Source organism: Clinocottus analis, unplaced genomic scaffold (assembly GCF_023055335.1).
Source record: "Clinocottus analis isolate CAN_PGR_092001 unplaced genomic scaffold, fCliAna1.0.p SCAF_37, whole genome shotgun sequence".
Classification (NCBI taxonomy): domain Eukaryota; kingdom Metazoa; phylum Chordata; class Actinopteri; order Perciformes; family Cottidae; genus Clinocottus; species Clinocottus analis.
Window position 1 is genome coordinate 423,305 of NW_027176120.1, and position 19,351 is coordinate 442,655.

A 19,351-nucleotide genomic window follows, 5' to 3' on the forward strand; every position below is an offset into this window, starting at 1 on the left:
AGTCGGTCTGGAGGTCGATGTTCCGCCCTTTCATAAATAGCTTGATGGATGCCAGCGGCACGCTGTCGGCACGCGGCTTCTTATATTCAGCTCCGAAAATTATACAGAAGCTGAGGTTATGGAGCGCCAAGGGAAGGTCACTGCATTGGGAATCTCTAACCTCCAAGCGGGCCGTTTGATGGAAACACATGTCTAGACCACAAGGCATCGTCGGTATGCCATCCTTGAGGATGAATTAGCTGAATAGCCAGACCTTTAGCTCCGCCTCTTTGTCCTTAAGGTGTTCTGTGTTCTCTGGACAAGCTGTTACTCCACTGAATGAGGGAGCTCATTGTTTCAGGTTCAGGAGAAAGGACTGTTGTATTTTATTCATGTGTGCCAGAGAGAGAAGAGCAGTAACGCAGACTTGAAGCCCTCCAGAGGGGAGGCAGGACACCTCCACGCCAAACACACAGGAGCGTTCTGGTGAGTTACAATCGGGCATTTGAGCGGACGGCCCTGGTCTTTGCTGGATTGGGAGCAGAGGGGGTGTAAAGTATGCAGAGTTTCCCACGCCAAAGGGATCAGGAGAGCGGGCTAAATTTAGAAGGAATGAGCACAGTTCAGCCGTTTGTGGGACAATTCCCTGGGCTTCCAGAAAGTCAGCCGTGTGACTCCGAGCAGACACGTTTAGGCGGTCTGGGAGACGGACAGGAGGACGCAGGAAGCTGCAGCAGGATGGAGGAGGCAGGAAGCTGCAGCAGGATGGAGGACGCAGGAAACTGCAGCGGGATGGAGGAGGCAGGAAGCTGCAGCGGGATGAAGGAGGCAGGAAGCTGCAGCGGGATGAAGGAGGCAGGAAGCTGCAGCGGGATGGAGGAGGCAGGAAGCTGCAGCAGGATGGAGGAGGCAGGAAGCTGCAGCGGGATGAAGGAGGCAGGAAGCTGCAGCGGGATGGAGGACGCAGGAAGCTGCAGCGGGATGAAGGACGCAGGAAGCTGCAGCAGGATGGAGGAGGCAGGAAGCTGCAGCGGGATGAAGGACGCAGGAAGCTGCAGCGGGATGAAGGAGGCAGGAAGCTGCAGCGGGATGGAGGAGGCAGGAAGCTGCAGCAGGATGGAGGAGGCAGGAAGCTGCAGCAGGATGGAGGAGGCAGGAAGCTGCAGCGGGATGGAGGAGGCAGGAAGCTGCAGCGGGATGGAGGAGGCAGGAAGCTGCAGCGGGATGGAGGATGCAGGAAGCTGCAGCAGGATGGAGGAGGCAGGAAGCTGCAGCGGGATGGAGGAGGCAGGAAGCTGCAGCAGGATGGAGGAGGCAGGAAGCTGCAGCAGGATGGAGGAGGCAGGAAGCTGCAGCGGGATGGAGGAGGCAGGAAGCTGCAGGATGGAGGAGGCAGGAAGCTGCAGCGGGATGGAGGATGCAGGAAGCTGCAGCAGGATGGAGGAGGCAGGAAGCTGCAGCAGGATGGAGGAGGCAGGAAGCTGCAGCAGGATGGAGGAGGCAGGAAGCTGCAGCAGGATGGAGGAGGCAGGAAGCTGCAGCAGGATGGAGGAGGCAGGAAGCTGCAGGATGGAGGAGGCAGGAAGCTGCAGCGGGATGGAGGAGGCAGGAAGCTGCAGCGGGATGGAGGAGGCAGGAAGCTGCAGCGGGATGGAGGAGGCAGGAAGCTGCAGCGGGATGGAGGAGGCAGGAAGCTGCAGCGGGATGGAGGAGGCAGGAAGCTGCAGCGGGATGGAGGAGGCAGGAAGCTGCAGCGGGATGGAGGAGGCAGGAAGCTGCGGGATGGAGGAGGCAGGAAGCTGCAGCGGGATGGAGGAGGCAGGAAGCTGCAGCGGGATGGAGGAGGCAGGAAGCTGCAGCGGGATGGAGGAGGCAGGAAGCTGCAGCGGGATGGAGGAGGCAGGAAGCTGCAGCAGGGTGGAGGAGGGACCAAAAGACCAGATAGTGTCTGAAGGAAACCTTTGAGAATAGTTGTAGAGAATGAGGGGATTTTGAAAACTAGCAAACAACGCTGCAGGCTACTTCACCTGAGAGCTAGTTAGAGGGGTTGTGTAGAGTTTTTTATTTTTTAACACAATTCCTTGCAGCAGCAACATTGCAGGCCGTGGTTTTCAACCTTTGTCCAGTGATGAACCCCCAAACCAAGGATAAGCATTTTTGGTTGAAACAATAATGTAATACACAGCGCTGTGCCATCCGGGTCTGACTTAAGAATATATACAATTCAGTTCAAGCACTTACGCTTATATTATTGAATATTTATTAAGGACTTTAGAATTTTTGCTAATTTAAAATTTAAAAAAAAAAAATCTTAAGTACCATTTGAGCACTACTGGTTTAAGGTTTAAGGTGACGCCCCATCGGGCATCTATGAAAACCTCCTTCAACTCATGCAGTCATACACTGATTCATCTTATGAATATGAACAGACAGAGACGACCATCACGGTACATTTTATATGGAGTTATTTACTCCAACATGTAACAAATAACTAAAAAACAGACAACAACAATAAATCAAATCACAGTGAATGCAAACTCATTCTGAATAAAACAAAGAAGCTATGATGATGACATTACTGCACAAGGGAAATATTGATATTGAATCTGGATGGTGCACACCAGTGAAGTGTTGATTGTTCAGTGTGACAGCAGCAGGAAGGAAGGAGCTCCGCTTTCTCTTCTTCAGGCTTCACTCGGGTGTGAAGCAGAGAATCCTGTTCTCCGCCTGCCAGCGTGATGTCACGGGGTCATGTGGTAGTTGTGCTTCTCCTCGGTGGCGTCAGACCTGCGTAGTTCAGTGAGGTGAAGTTTTCCACAGAGCTCGTGGAAAAGTGGTGAGGAAAGGCCGTCAGGAGCGTTTGGACTTTTGCAGAGCTTTTACGGGTTCATGTTCATGTCAGGTTCATGTGTTCATGTGCTGCCTGTGCTGCCCTCCTCTCTGACTGAGGATGGGTCCCATATTTGATCACATGCAGCATATTAAAAGCATCCCTGCTAGTTTCCTGGGTTCACTCTGCGGCCTGTTATCTGGAGACACTCGTGGTTTCTGACCGACGTCCGTCTCCATCCGTCTCTGCCTCGTTGTCTCTCTCTCTCTCTCTCTCTCTCTCTCTCTCTCTCTCTTTCTCTCCACCGCTCAGTGCCTTGAGCAGAGAGGCCGCTCAAGGTCTCCTCTTACGTCATCACATCTCCAGCTGAGCCTCCGCTGCCTTTGTTCACCGTTTGATGAATCACACACACTTTTTATTTCATTGTCATTGAGAGAGGTGTGTGTGTGTGTGTGTGGGGGGGGGGGGGGCAGCTAGTACTACTCCACAGGGGGTCCCATGCATGTGAGTCCCACTTAGGTTTGACCACCTCATCGCCACATTGTGCTGCTGGGCCCTCAGTGAGGTCCAGAAGGCAGACGCCGTGCATCTGAACGTCTACTTCCTGTTTACCAGCCGGTGTGCGCGCTCCCTCCCGTGTAACATTCCACACATGCAGAGACAAATTCGCACCATCAACAGGCTGAGCTCTGCTTATCTACAGTATCGGTGGAGCCCCCCCCCTGCAGGTTAATGAACAGCGAGCGGGTAAACAGCAGACGGGACGGGGCGTGCAGGACGAGGCTCTGCTGCCTCCACGTCAGAGGGAAACCAGAGAGAGAGTCTCTCGTTCTGCTGCCTCCTCACCAACACATCCCTCTCCTCACGTCCGCCGTCTTTCATATCTCAATCCAACAAACCCCCCCCCCCCCCACTCCAGCCTCAGTCCACCATGACCTGCATGTTCCCAGGGTCAAGCGCATCGGCTTCCTGGAGCTGCAGAGGTTTCTGTTTACTTGTGCGCGGGTGTATGCATGCGTGTGTGTTGCATTACTGGTTGGCAGTGTTTCTATCACATGATGATCCAGCCCCCCCCCCCCTCCCTACAGCACCACCACCACCACCTCTGGGGCCTCTCCACCTCAGTGGGATTACATAAGACATCAAACAGAGCCCGGTATCATGTAGAGTTAGAGAGCCGGCCTCTGGAGGGGAACCCTGTCGGTTCCTTCTGTGCGAGTAAAGAACACGACAACAACATTAAGACATTGTTTACACATTATGAATATGACGAGATTGTAAAATGTGCGCCTCAAAAGTAGCGGAGCCCCGAACTGCAGCAGTCAATTCATCATTAATTCAGTTTCAGTTATCATTAACTGAATTGGCACGGACAACACACATGTTGTAGCCAGAGACGGCAGTTTGTGCTTTTTCTTTTTTGGACTCATTAAAACCCTCGTTCCCCCCTTCCTCCCCTGGACTATGCCTCTTTGCGCATGATCATCCTCCAGCTAGCGCTGCTGCTAGTTCCCTGTTTGCTCACCGCTAGCTCCCTGCTGTAGCCAGCTAGCGCTGCTGCTAGTTCCCTGTTTGCTCTCCGTGAGCTCCCTGCTGTAGCCAGCTAGCGCTGCTGCTAGCTCCCTGTTAGCTCCCCGCTAGCTCCACGACAACCACCGAAGCTAGCGGGGTTCTCTCCATGATGAAGAGTGAAGAGGTCAAGCGGAGACGGCTGTATCACCACTACATGTAATGAAAACAGCGCCACCTATGGTGTCGGATATGACATGCTTTTGGCCAATGATTTGATTTATTTACTGCCATGTATATTAAGATAACAGCAGTTGGCCCAAAAGAGAGCATAGTCCGACTAAAGCAAGATTTGAATTGTGTGAGTTTGTGAGTGTTTCTTTTCTGCTCTCGGCCCTCTCGTGGTCACGTTACAAACCTCCCTTGTTGCTCGTCCTCTCTGCTTTCCATCACGAGCTCAGTCTGAGCAGTCACATGTGTCCTGACGCCTGTCAGTGACAGGATGTGAGCTTTTCTTTCTCCTCTCGTTTCCCAACTGGACCTGTTCCGTCGTTCAAGCTTCTCTCACAGCGAACGCCGTTTCATCTCCTTGATGAATGTATTTTTAATGTCCGCGCGGGACAGTGAAGCGTCCAGTTGTCTGAACTTCAGGCGGATGCAACACTCTGCAGAGGTTCTCCTCCAGCCGTGTGGACACAAACCACTCGGCAGCCGACTGGCTGCCGAGTCTTTCACCTGTTTCTTACTCGCTGCATGCTGACGCCTTGTGGGACACTTTCTTCTGCACGGGGTAGCCCGGCCCAACAACTATGTAAACTAAGCAACGCGTAATCCATGCAACATACATATGGTGACACGTCGCTAACGTCGCTAACGTCGCTAACGTCGCTAACGTCGCTAACGTAACCCCTGGTTGTTTGTTCCATGCATCCACCTCCTCGTCCTTCCATTGGTTCAAACCCCTCCTCCGTCACGACGCTGTTGACAGGAGCTCAGTAACACAAACCGTCTGAGTCACATCACTTCTTTACAGAAACCACCTGCTGTTGCAGTCCCAGGAGGAAAACGGGACCTGGTTCCATGAGGGGTGTTTCCCAGACAAAGCCCCGCCCTCGGAGCCTTGTTCCAGGGGCCACAGCCGGCTCTGCAGCCGCCGTTGACAGGCGTGAGGCCACACAGCACCTGTTGCCCCCATTGAAAGGGCCAGAACACGCCGCCACACGGGCCTCGACTGCCGACGGTGTCGACGTCTCCGGGAGCAGAGCGTGCAGAAGCATGCAAGATATCACATTCCTTCCCAACACGGACAACGATTTGTCCGGATCTGGAGCCAGCGTGCCGCTTTATATTTAGAGGCACAACTGTGAGTGATTGTGCACCCCCCCCCCCCCCCCCATCTGCCTCTCTGAAAGGGAACGCTCTGCTGCGTGTTGAGACTTGATTCATGTGCTTCACTAGTTTCCGTCCCGCTGTCCTGGAGGAAAGTAACAAGATGCAAGCTACACTTTCCTTCCTGGGCTTTCCTGAAGAAGTCAGCGGAGGGTCAGAGGTCAGAGGTCGGGGGAGGAGACACGTTAGCATCTCGGAGACATGCGGCGTGTTCGCCTGCAGGCTCCAGCAGAGCAGCGAAGAGGAGGGAGAAGAGGAAGAAGAGGAGGAAGAAGCCTGCGTCTGTGGCCTTCCTCCTCGCTATTGCCACGTCGCCATGGAAATGGTGTGAAGATCACATGTCTGCCTCGCCGTGTTCAGTCATGAGTCGCTGCAGAGCGCTGAATGCACGCCTGTTTATTTCCACTTCGCTCCGTTCTACTACCGTGAAGCCCGGGGTAAACCCCCCAGTCACATGGCCGCCAACAGGAAGTGAGGCATCAATCTGCACGATAACTGTACCCCCCCCCCCCCACACACACACTGTACAAGTTCATGCCAACTGACTCTCACAGTTCCTTATTCGGAGGCTCTATTCTTAGCACATGGGGCCTGGTGTGAAGCAGGAGCTGTTAGTCCAGCCCTTCCTGGCCATGTTGTCGTTTCTTCTCCGTGTTTCTGTGGACTGGAACAGAAGGAAACAAACCTCCATGGAGGATTCTGCCCACTGCCGCCCACTTCACATCGCTCCCTTCAAGCAGTGTGTGAGGAAATCGCTCAGGTTGACCAAACACAGTGCTCCTCAAACGCTGCTTTTGGGCCTCATATCAACGTGAATCTCTTTGATTGTGAACTGCTGCTCTGGAAAAAGAGGTCGATGCGGGACGAGTTATGAACACAAAGAGAGTGTGACTCGTCTTCCCCTTTTATTGATTGGCATCTCCCTTATTTAATGTTTTAAGCTCAGGCTCTCATCCAGAGCAATCCAGTGTAAGATCTTAATCAGCTGTTAGAAAGCAAAACCTCTCTTTCTGAAGCCTGATGCCCTGCAGGCTGCTGAGCAGCTGTACAGTACCAGAGTCAACGTTACGTCATCTGTACTCACTCTGACAAGAAGAGAAGAACCTCTTCTTTCCTCTCTCTTTTTTACCTGACTCCCAACGTGTACAGCAGTGGTCCAGAGCTCTGCAGCATCATCCAATCACGTCGCTTCACAACTCTCCTTCACACTCACTCTGTGCCGGTTACCAAGGAGACAGTGAAGTCTGGGAAGTGGAGCCATGGTTTGGCATGAGAGTTTATTTATTTATTTATTATGAGGTTCTTTTCTTTCTCTCTCCACATCCTGCGTGGAATATCACAACCTGGATTGTGCGTTTTGTCTTGTTCCAAGCTTCATGTGCGGCGTGCATGCTAAAGTGTCTTCAGGACTCTGTTAGCAGCGTCAGGTGAAGGAGGATGGTCCTCAGGTGAAGAGGATGGTCCTCAAGTGAAGGGGATGGTCCTCAAGTGAAGGGGATGGTCCTCAGGTGAAGAGGATGGTCATCAGGTGATGGGATGGTCCTCAGGTGAAGGGGATGGTCCTCAGGTACAGGGTGATGGTCCTCAGGTGAAGGGGATGGTCCTCAGGTGATGGGATGGTCCTCAGGTGAAGAAGGATGGTCCTCAGGTACAGGGTGACGCGGATCAGAGACATAAACACAAACACACGTGTGTGTGTGTGTGTGTGTGTGGGTGTGTGTGCGTGTATATATATATATATATATATATATATATATATATATAGATGTATATATATATATATATATATATATATATATATATATATATATATATATATATGTATAACTTCACAACCACTCAGCCTTTTGGCGTTCCACCTCATCGTCCACTTTTGCCGAGAAAAAAACGGTTGAAATCTGTGCTGCAGATTCAGCTTTTCTGAATCGGATGAGTGTTTGGTTGTTGGTCCATCATCCGTCCGTCCCTCTGGGTCTTTTATAAATTCAGCGGGATGTGTGTGTGTGTGTGTGTGTGTGTGTGTGTGTGTGTGTGTGTGTGTGTGTGTGTGTGTGCGGGCGGGGGTCCAAACAGCTGGGAGCAGCCGTTATGGTATGGATATGGTGATGGTATAGATATACAGCATATAGAGACGGGGATAAAAGCGGGGGATAAAAGAAGTCAGGAGTTCAATAGCATGCAGATGGACAGGAGGAAGTGGATCTGGGGACAGATTTGTTTGTGTGTGTGTGTGTGTGTGTGTGTGTGTGTGTGTGTGTAGAGATGTCCCCATGCTGCATGTCTTGAAGCTCGTCCTCAGGGGTCTTTCACAGCCATCAGACTGGATGCCGTCTGGTCTCTTCCCCCACGTGGGACTCAGTTTGCTGCATTGCTGTACAGTAGCTCGTCTGCTGGCCTCTGCATCTCCCTGCTTTTACTCTCTAATCCCTCTCGTGAATGATTCATCTGAAGGGGGAGACAAACACAAGAGGGCTGACACACTCGTCTACACCCCCTGACCTCTGTCTCTCTCTCTCTCTCTCTCTCTCTCTCTCTCTCTCTCTCTCTCTCTCTCTACCTTCTCCCTGTGTCTCTCTCTCTCCATCTTCCCCTCATCCTCTCTGTCGGCCTCACTCCTCCAGCGTCTCACTCTCTCCACATTCGTGGCGCTGTGCGTTTGAGGATGGCGGCATGCGAAGGGGCGGCGATGAGAGATTATTTTATGTCATATAATTAACCTGAAATAACAGATGATCAAATTGAAGAAACACTGATGCTGTGTCCACACCAAAAGCGTTGTGAATTTATTCGCGTGAGTAGATTACCTGCAAAGTCAAATCACAGACGCGAATAGTTGCGAAAAAGCAAATTTTCTGCTAATTCACTTTTGGTGTGAACGCAGCATGAGACTATTGTTTTCTCTCTGAGTAATTTTCATGTTGAGTATGAAGCTCATGTGCTAGCTAGCGTAACACATTAGCTCACTAACAGTCAAACTACATAGCTAATGTTAGCCTGGTTTTTAAAAGAGCTGTGTTGGCAGGAACAAGTTTACTTTAAAACGTTTGTTTTGTCATTTAGCGACGTCGTTACAGTGAATAATCCAAGTCAAGCTCCGTCACTTCTACATGACGTGTCGTTGGTCAGAGTACGAGCGGGATATGCTAGCTTGCTGCCACTGGTTAGCTTGAGTTCAGGGTTGGAGGGCGCGTGCAGTCCCTGCAGCTACGCTAGCTGTTGACGTTCAGCACATACCGCCAAACCTCCAACGACTCATTTGTAATATCTACGTTTGTAAAGTGGCAGAATAGTTCAGCAAAGTGTTGAAGCAGCCGAGCTGGGAGCCAGCGAGCTTATCTTATCTCTGAAGCTCTCTTATCCACGCGCTGTTTGTTCGACGCAAAGAGAAACATACAAGTAAAATGCTAAAACGAGTGTGTGACCAACAACAGTTTGCCTGTTTGCTCAGCTGCTAGCTACTCGCTGCAGCTAAACATTTACTCATGAGGTGCCGTCAGGCGCAGGCTGGAGTGCTGGAGGGAGCGATGCTAGCTCTGTGAGCTAATTAGCTGCTGGCTCCAGCGCTCCACACTGACTCACTCATTAACAACACACCAGGTTAAAACTCTCCCCTCTTGTTTCTCCAGATGCAGATACTTGACAAGTTCCCAATTGAGGGAGGGCAGAAAGACCCAAAGAAGAGGATCATCCCATTTCTCCCAGGTAATAGCCTGCTCCAGAGCTGCAGTTATCTGAACAGGCTCCCGCATTAATAATGTATGGCTGGCACTGTGGGGGGGTCAATATGAGCTGGTTACTGATGCCTCTGTGTGTGTGTGTGTGTGTGTGTGTGTGTGTGTGTGTGTGTGTGTGTGTGTGTAACTGCTGACGAGGCGCTCGCTGTGACTTTCAGATCTCGGCCGTGTTGGCATGGTGGCATGTCTGTGTGATTTTAATTTGTTTTATTTTGTTTTAGGAACCGATTATGGACACATTTAATCACTTGATTGGCTTGATACACGGTGTGTGTGTGTGTGTCCTCGTATTGATCTGACTCATGCCCCACACGCTCGTCTCTCCCGCTGGAAGTCGTCGGCTGACATTCAGGCTCATGGCGACCTGCAGCGCGGCGGTGATCGATGGCGGTGTTCGTGACGGTTCAGTGTGCGGGCAGAGGGGCCGACAGGGATTCTGCTAATCACACTGCAGCTGTGTGTGTGTGTGTGTGTGTGTGTGTGTGTGTGTGCGTGTGTGTGTGCTCCCCTATGTTTTGCCATGCAGATTTGGATTCATCTGGGAGTGACATGCTCCTGTCTGTTTGTTTAGTGCAGTTTATTTGAGTAAACGCTGCGTTTCAGCCTCGTGGCCAAAAACATGGCCCCAGCATCAAGTCTCTCTCGCTCGCTCGCTCTCTCTCTCTCTCTCTCTCTCTCTCTCTCTCTCACACATAAAGGGGGCGCAAATTGATTCAAATTGTTGCCATGCACACTTTAGAAACCCCCTCAAAACAACCTGGTTTGGCTCGTTTGGTGTCAGCTGGGTATTGAACCACCGTGCTGGTCTTAGTTCTATCGCACCTGCAACGGCTGCCTGAACACCTGTTCAGACTCTCAGTCTTCTTCATTCTGTGACCACATGGTTCAAATGACAATTATAGATTATTTTATTCAGCCCAAAACAGTTTTTTTCCCCTCTCCAGTATGTCATGGGTTCAGCTCCAGACAATGAAAACAAACAGCAGTTGCAGCCTGAACCCATCTGTTAGACGGCTGTCCTGCCAATTAAACCACAGCTCCCAGTCACCAGCAGTGGTGCTGCCAGTAAAAATCAAGCACTCAAAACTTTATTGAAACTAGAAAAAGTACAAACATAACTTTAAGTACAATAATCATTTATTTGTTGATTACTTGTTTGGGTATTTTCCATTAAGGTATATCCACATGTCGTGGAGTAAAAAACACAATCTTTTCCAAAAAATGGAAATACTTTCCGCTGGCATCGTGTCGACAGATAAAACACACAAAAGCAAACGGTGACGTCTCTTCATGCCACACTGAAAAGCTTCTGCTGAGGCACTTTTATTTCTCAAAACTTCCCACTTTCAGAAATATGTGGCGTGTTTTGGCGTCACGGGCTTGTACTCGCCTATAGGGTCAGCTGCTGGTTAAAAATAATATTCATCACTTTGCATAAGTAGAGCTCCTTAAAATAGCTCATCTAAATGATCCGACGGTACGAGAACCACAACACCTCCACCCGCTGCGACCGGAGGGGGCTGGAGGGAGGAGCGCGGGCCTTGTTCCATGTGTGTGTATGCATGTGTGTATATATATATTTAAACACACACAGCCTGGTGTCCCTCTGAAAGCCATGTCTCAGGCAGAAGTCCTCAGGGAGCCTGCTGTGGCCCTGAAGGCTCCGGCGTTCATTACTGACACCTCCTGGTCGGCGGCGGTATTACAGGAGGCGGTCAGCCGCATCACCACCGTGTCATATCTGTCACATCACACTGCTCCTCTGTTCCCCCTCACCTCCTCCCTCATGCTGATGTACTTTCTTAATGTTTTGTTTTTTCTCCTTCTCCTCCCCTTCCAGGAAAAATCCTGTTCCGGAGGAGTCATGTGCGAGACGTGGCCATGAAGCGGCTGCGTTTCATCGACGACTACTGCAGGGTAAAGAGACCTCACCGTTAACATCCTCCAGTTCCTCGCACGACTCTGAGGAGCACCTCCCCTCTCCCTCAGGGTCAAAGGTCATTTCACACACTTGAAACATGGTCCACATGAGAGCTCAGCCTCAGCAGCGGCCGTGGAAAAGTTTCCTCCCAGGCAAGAGCTGCGTTTCTGAGCTATTCTGAGCGATCTCAAGAGTCTGTAATGAGCTCTGACACTCGACTCGGTGGGAGAGACGCGATCGTTTCCTTCTCCAGTGGAAGGGTTGGCTCGTTTCCAGAGAAGAAGGGCGACCTAGTTGTCACCAAACTTCTGAGACGCTGCACGACATGAGACACACTCCCATTATTTCACAAGCTGTGGTTCCACTTGTCTTTTTCAATGGAACTGACAAGTCTGCACGCATCGGGGATCCAATCAGCCCGACCACGCGGCGAACTGGTCCGGCTCACATCTCAGAGAGGTGTGGACCTCATGTGGACCTCATGTGGACCTCATGTGGACCTCATGTGGACAATGTGTCAGACGTAGGTCTCCATCGTCTTCCTCCCACGTGGGAGTTCCTCTCTAGAGGGGAACAAAGAGAAGAGGGGATGATTTAGCTGCTCCAAAATAAAAGCTTTTAAATATCATAATAACAGGGGACATTTATTGTGAAGGATTTGTAGAAACAGTTGAGTTAGCGTAGCTTTGGTTAGCGGCTATTCTTCAATAAAACGAGTCTACTAATTCTGCAATGAGGACGAGCAAGCAGCAGAAATAACGAGGGACTTTTATTGTGAAGCTTTTATATGAAATACTATTTTACCGCCGCTCCTTTAACCAAGAAATATATCCCATGGCTTCCTCCTCCATCAGGCCGGTCGCACTGGAGCGCTAAGAGAGGACACACCACCCAGCCGAGCTTCTCTTTGACCACAGAGGTCACATCTTTTAATAAGACAAGTGTAACCAGGGCCAAAGTCAAACTCACTAACAAGCTTTTTACTCATTTGGTCCAATCAGGAAAGAAGTTCTCCAGCAAATGAGCGTCTCTGTCCCGGAAGAGATAAAGAAACCTTGAAAGGGAAGACAGCTCGCTTCGTTCCTCAGCTGGAGGGAGGCTCGCCTTCTCACTTCCTGTTCCCTCGCTCATTAGACTCTTTTTATTTCATATTTCTGCCAGATCCAGATCCTTTCCCCCCTGCCCTGCCCTCCCACACACACACACACACACACACACACACACACACACACACACACACACACACACACACACACACACACACACACACACACACTAGCAGCAGGGAGAGGCAGCGTAACCTCTCCTTTGTGACCGTGTCCATGCACACAATGAGCGTGTGGTTGCGCCGCGTGAGGAAAGGTTAGCCTCAGCATCCACTCGGTAAACGCTGCCGAAAGGAGTTTAAAAAAACAAAAGATTCCCCCGTCAGGAAAACGACCCTCATCCTTCGCTCGGCTGAGGCGAAGAGGCGTCCTCATTAGCCAAACAACCCGGAGCGCCCCAACGTTCACAGACGCTTCTTCCGGCCAGAGCCGCCGTGCTGTTCACCTCCTCGCATCCTGTTTACGAGGCAAACGGCGGAGAGGACGCGTGATTACCCAGAGTTCTCGGAGGGTGTGCAGGGTGCCGTGAGGCCCAGAGGCTCCTCCGCGTGGAGCCGATCCCACGGATGAAATATGCAGGCGGCTGTAAATGAGCTGAACATGTGGCCCCCCTCCAGACCATTAAATATAGATGGTCAGACGTATGAGCCTCTCTTTGAGTGCGTTGAGGCTTTGACAGTGAACACACAGAGGAGATATGGTTGGTTACCTTTGGCTGGAGCTCTTCCTTTCCAACAGCAAGCCTGCGTCCGGCTCTTTAACGGCGCTTTAGAAGAGATGCATTCCTGATGCGTGGGCACTCGAGGGGCTGCGGCGACTCACAGGTAGAGCTCAGACCTGGAAGATGGGTTCTTAACCCCAAGTCGCTCCTACGGTGTTTGATTGTCCGTCCTGATGGACAGGTGGCCTCTTGCATGGCAGTGAGTGATGAGTGAGTGAGAGGGTGAATGATGTCATGGAGAGTTTACACGCTTTGAGTGGTCAGAAGACGAGAGAAGAGCTCTACAGGTCCTTTCCAGGAAAGGAAGACCACACATAGTGTAAGGCAAGTTTATTTGTAAAAAAGACGAGGCGATTCAACGTGCTTTACATAAAGTCATGAAAAGCATCAAGACATAATGCAGAGTTAAAAACAGTTAAGGAAACATAAAACAGTCAAAAAGCAAAATAAAATGACTAAAAGTTGCAGTTTAACAAATAAAATGCAGCAGTGAGTCTGCTTCAATTAAAGGCAACAAACAGAAAAGTATGGATGTAAAGGAGCTGAAGGTCTCTGAGGGTCTCTGAGGGTTTCTGGAGGTCTCTGAGGGTCTCTGAAGGTCTCTGGAGGTCTCTGAGGGTCTCTGGAGGTCTCTGAAGGTCTCTGGAGGTCTCTGGAGGTCTCTGATGGTCTCTGCAGACCTTGATCCAGACATGTGGAGCAGAACAGCTGAACGCTGCTCCTCCGTGTTTAGTTTAGTGTAAAGAAAACAACAACAGGACTAACCAGCTTGTCTCTCTCTCTCTCTCTCTCCCTCTCTCTCTCTCTCTCTCTCTCTCTCTCTCTCTCTCTCTCTCTCTCTCTCTTCTTCGTAGGCGCTGGTGCGACTCCCCCCTCAGATCTCTCAGAGCGAGGACGTGCTGCGCTTCTTTGAGACCAAGGCCGAGGACGTCAGCCCCCCCGTGGAGTGAGTCACGCTCTGAGAACATGAGAACACACAGAGACGCCATCATTACTGCTGCGCTTCACTCACCCCAAAATATTGATCTGGAATTGGTTTTGACGTCCACCTTTTAGGAGAGGAACAAATCAGAATGTTGCTGCTTTCATTGCAGGACGGATGTGGAGCGTAGTGGTCAAAGTGGTCAAAGTAAGACTTTACACTTTTACAAGACGTCGTCTCAGTCGGAGATAAAGATCCGGCGACGCTGAAATTATTATCGGCTTTTTTCAATTGGTTCAAAGTCAACTTTTATAGAAACTAAGATAGACGTGAGCGTTTCAAACATTCACAACATGTTTTTATCGCCTGAAATATTCAGCTCCATATTTGTTGGCGTTCGACCTTCACAGTCCTGCAGCAGCGTGAACTACATCTGTGTAACCACAGTAACGCAGATCCATGTTAATAAATACCAAGTAAAACCATCACATGTAGTAAAAAGCAAACAATAAATAAACAATATAGAACAAAGAGATACAAAAAAAGAGTACAAAATTCAAAAAAGTGTCACAGCAATAATAATATTAAACATTCAGTAAAGTAAAAGATAAATAATGAAATAAAGAACAATAAAATATATCATTTACAGTTGAAACTTTGTGAATTAGCTGGCTTGTGTAACGTCTTGCGTCCAGGCAACACATCCCATAATACGCTTCTGAGTTGTCGTGTGCAGAAAGGGTTCGTCTGCATGGAGCAGGTTTGTACACGACAACATGGACCTGGTGTGTTAGCACGCAGCTACACAACTACCAGGTCGACGTGTGAGATGACATCACAGTAATGATGGCGGCTGACTTCCTGTCGTGACCTGCATGAGTCTGCACAGACACACAACAGGAGCGGCACGCTAACACCATGATTGATGATGCTACATGCAGATAGCTCAGATGCTAACACCATGATTGATGATGCTACATGCAACAGCTCAGATGCTAACACCATGATTAATGATGCTACATGCAATAGCTCAGATGCTAACATCCCCCCCCCCCCCCCCAGAATACAGTATGCTTGTACAGCTCATTCTCTCTCTCTGTTCCACACTTTTCTATCTGTCTATTCCCAAATCAGCTCTTTCTCTCCGAGTTTGTTAAAACCTTCAACGAGGCGGGTTTGGGGGTGGTGGTGTTTTCGGGGGGGGTGGGGGGGGTGATGGATGCGAGAGTGAGAGGCGGAGACTGGCTTGTCTCATAGCAGGAGATAGCCCCTTTGGGTGATTTTTAATTAGAGAACACACTCTTCTCTCCAAACCTCACATGCCAGTATCGCAATATTCAATTTGCTCCTGGTTGCAGCGCCGCAGCTGCAGCTCAGGACGCCTTCTTTCTCTTTTCTTGCATTTGAATTCCTTCTCTCCGTGTTTCCTCCTCTGCCGACGGTCTGTGGTTTAGAGTTTGGTCCTCGTCTTTCTCTCCGTTGGATGAGCGGCAGCAGGATTTAGTGACCTCGGCCTGCTGCTGTTTTTTCAGCACTGTGTAATAAAGCTATCTCTCTCTACCGTCCTCTCTCTCTCTCTCTCTCTCTCTCTCTCTCTCTGTCTCTCTCCTATTCTTTCGCTCTAACCCGGCCTCATAAATTCAAGTATGAATTGATGCAGAGACTCAAGGTTATGAACGCCGACGCGATCGCTCTTTGAGAAACAGCTCTCGTCTCCTCGCCGACATCACGGCTCTCCATCTCGTCTCCCTGCCCTCCTGTGACTTACACCTCCCTCCTCCTCCTCCTGCTCCTCCTGCTCCTCCTCATCCTCCTCCTCCTGCTCCTCCTGCTCCTCCTCCTTCTCTTCCTCCTCCTCCTCCTCCTCCTCCTGCTCCTCCTCCTCCCCTCCGTGTGTTGATGCATAAAGGAATGCCATTCATCTCCTTGTGTGTGTGTGTGTGTGTGTGTGTGTGTGTGTGTGTGTGTGTGTGTGTGTACACGCTGCACTCTCCGCACCATCTGTGGCACGACAAACAGGGACGAGTTTGAGTCTTTTCTCCGTCACTTGGATGAAACATGTGTTCACACAGGAGATGAAACTTGGGTCTGGGGTTCCAAAAGGGGCGGACATTTTCCGTTAAATTTCCGGAAAGTTTCCACGGGAATTTTGGGAATTTTGAAAAAAAGTTTTTTGCAAAAGCAAATAACAGGGAAGTTAAATGTAGTTGAGAACAAGACTCTGCAGGCCGAGCTCAGCTGGACCCTGAATCAGCTGGTTGAACATCGTCTGCAGAAACATAAACATAAAACATTCTGTTGTTTTTAACGTTTTTGTCATCAGTGTTGCGTCTGAACGTTTCAGCTCGATGCCTGGAGAGTGTGACAGCGCCGAGTTGTGTAGAGGCCAAGAGCGGTACTGCAGCCAGAGATTTAAATTACAGCTGCAACATATTGAACAAAATAACTGAACCAGTTCATTTGTTGAAGCTGTGAACTTAGTTCAAAATGTTGAACTATGAACTGAACTAGTTCATGTAGAAAGTGAACTTTCCCAACACTGTTTGTCTTTAGCATAATCCTCTCCATTAGAAACACAAAGAGAAAGAGCTCTCAGTTAATGAGACGTCACGATCCAGACGACTTGCTTCCCCTACCCATAATGCATCTGCTAAATGAAAATGAACCATCGGGGAATGTGTTCAGGACTGAGTGTGTGTGTGTTAGTGGTGTGTGTGTTAGTGGTGTGTGTGTTAGTGGTGTGTGTGTTAGTAGTGTGTGGCTTTTCTTTAATGTGAAAGTACATGCGTGCCCTAAGTGGTGCAGAGGAGGGAAACAGGAAGCTGAAGGCTAATATGAACCCATCGGGTGTGTGTGTGTGTGTTTGAGTGTGTGTGTCCTCTCAGCTCCTTGTAGACAAATGAACGCTCGCTTCTTATTTGCGAGACGTTGATGCAGAGCGTCCCAACCGAGGCGTGGACCCCCGTCAGAGTCCAGATGCTCAGACACTCATGAGCGGGACTGCACACCCGAAATAAACCAGTAGCATCAAAGCAACACACCACACCTTTTAGTACCCACATCTAGTACAACATAGGATTTAAAGGCTGTGTGTGATTGTCTCACTACAGCAGCGACAAACCATGCAGCCAGGACGAGCTCCACATGGCCCACACAGTGAAACACATTGTTAACTAAACTAATATAAGTTACAGCACCCTCACCCTCACCCTCATCCTCACCCTCATCCTCACCCTCATCCTCATCCTCACCCTCACCCTCACCCTCATCCTCATCCTCACCTTCATCCTCATCCTCACCCTCACCCTCATCCTCATCCTCACCCTCACCCTCACCCTCATCCTCACCTTCACCCTCACCCTCACCCTCATCCTCACCTTCACCCTCACCCTCATCCTCATCCTCACCTTCATCCTCATCCTCATCCTCACCCTCATCCTCACCCTCACCCTCATCCTCATCCTCATCCTCACCTTCATCCTCATCCTCACCTTCATCCTCATCCTCATCCTCACCCTCATCCTCACCCTCACCCTCCTCCTCACCCTCCTGACTCAGAGAGAGACAGAGCGGTGCAGGTGAGTCAGAGCAGGTGCTGAACTCAGTGAAACGTCCCTCTGCAGTCGCTCAGCGTGTTTGTTGTTTGTGGCTTTGAGGTTGTGTCTCTTCAACCTTTCTGTCTCCTTTTTGGACCGGAGGCAGATCTGTGGACGCCACACTGTTCATCCTTACCTCTGAAACGCTTCATGTGTTTTATTTGAATGTTTTTAACTCTTTCATGTCTGTTGCCTGTGAAGCCGCGCTGCTCTTGAAAGGCGGCATATAAATACTCTTCCTCACTTCCTCTCCTCCTCAACTGCCTCCTGTGCTTTAGCCTTCCTCTTTCTTTACTCATCCCCTCCCCCCCTCCTCCCAGTCATCTGTCCATCTCACTCCGTCTGCTGGTGGAGACAGCGGACCGGCTCACTCAGCCCTAATGGATCAGCTGCACTCCCATAACTATTAGGATCAATAGCACTCGCTGGAGCCAGCGCAGGGAGGGTTCAACGCTTCCAGAGTGCCGGAGAGAGAGAGAGGAGCGGTCAGCCGAGGGCGAGCGGCTCTCGTGTGTCACGTGTGTGCGTGAACTCGGCACAATTGCACGTTCCAGAAATGTATTGCGTCCGCAGCCAAACGGGGTCGAGTCTCCATCGGGGACTGAACCGGTCCCGCCGGGTCGAGCTGCCGTCAGGTTGTTTCAGTGCACCTCCCGTCTGCTTCCCTCGCCGCCATGTGGATGCACTCATTCACCCTGAACCGCCGCTGTCTGACTCACGGCTGCTCGCTCTCTCCACACACACACACACACACACACACACACACTAACTCACAGGGTGTTGTTCAGGAGGGCGACAGTGGGAGGGCCGGACTGTACATGGTGTGATGAATGCAGAGCCAGGACAGTGATGAAATGTGTCCTCTTCATCACTTGAAGACGAGGGGGGGGGGGGGTTGTTCGCACAAGGCCACACGGGGCGCCGCCATGTCCTCTGATGAGCTCCAGAAGAATAAATACAAGGTGTTGACGTTGAGCGTTCAGGTTTTTCCAGGCTGATGCTCCTTTGCGTCCATGAGTCACGCTCTGACACCAGCTCTCCTCCTCCGTCTGACTGGGATCTGATGAGTAAGAAAAGGAGCCTCACATGCCTCACAATGCTGCACGGGAATCGATCCCATGAGTCAGAGCTCAGCCTGTGGGGTCGAGGACCGCGGCGTGGCCAAGAAGCCAGACTGATGTCACTCTGGTGCAATGGGCTGCTCCGTCTCCTTGGTGTTGAACGCGCTCTGAATGGACTTCCGCTGGATCTCTGGTCTTGTTGTGTGTGTAACGACAAAACCGCAGGATGCTGGATGAGAGAGGACAGACGTTACCGTAACACTGCAGGAACTAGAGAGCACACATTTGAACAGTCCTGGGTTTTCCTCTGCAGGTCAGTGGCTCCTGACCGCTGCTTTCAGGTCACGAGTTGATTATAGATAAAGAATAATGCTTTTTTTCTGAAGTTAGCGTTCTTTAGAAACACAGAGTCGTCTACATCTGCATGTCTCTTGAAATGATTCAAATAAGCAGTCGAGGAGAAATCATTCCATATCTGTGTTTCTACTTCTCCACTGCAGAGGCGACCGGTTGGGACTCATTTGAGTCAGGAGATTGATGTGAAAACAGAAGGTTGATCAGCGGCGTGCGTCCTGACGCTCTG

At 50.4% G+C, this 19,351-nt stretch overlaps 1 protein-coding gene across 7 annotated transcripts in view; it reads left to right on the plus strand.

The window, feature by feature from the left end:
* Positions 1–19,351, plus strand: part of sh3pxd2aa (SH3 and PX domains 2Aa) — a 71,042-nt gene that overhangs the window by 13,371 nt on the left and 38,320 nt on the right. For all 7 annotated transcript variants that reach the window (XM_068596455.1, XM_068596460.1, XM_068596462.1 and 4 more), the window contains exons 3-5: positions 9,334–9,409; positions 11,282–11,358; positions 14,044–14,135. In XM_068596455.1, coding sequence (XP_068452556.1) covers positions 9,334–9,409; positions 11,282–11,358; positions 14,044–14,135 — 245 coding nt within the window. The remainder of the gene's footprint in view (positions 1–9,333; positions 9,410–11,281; positions 11,359–14,043; positions 14,136–19,351) is intronic.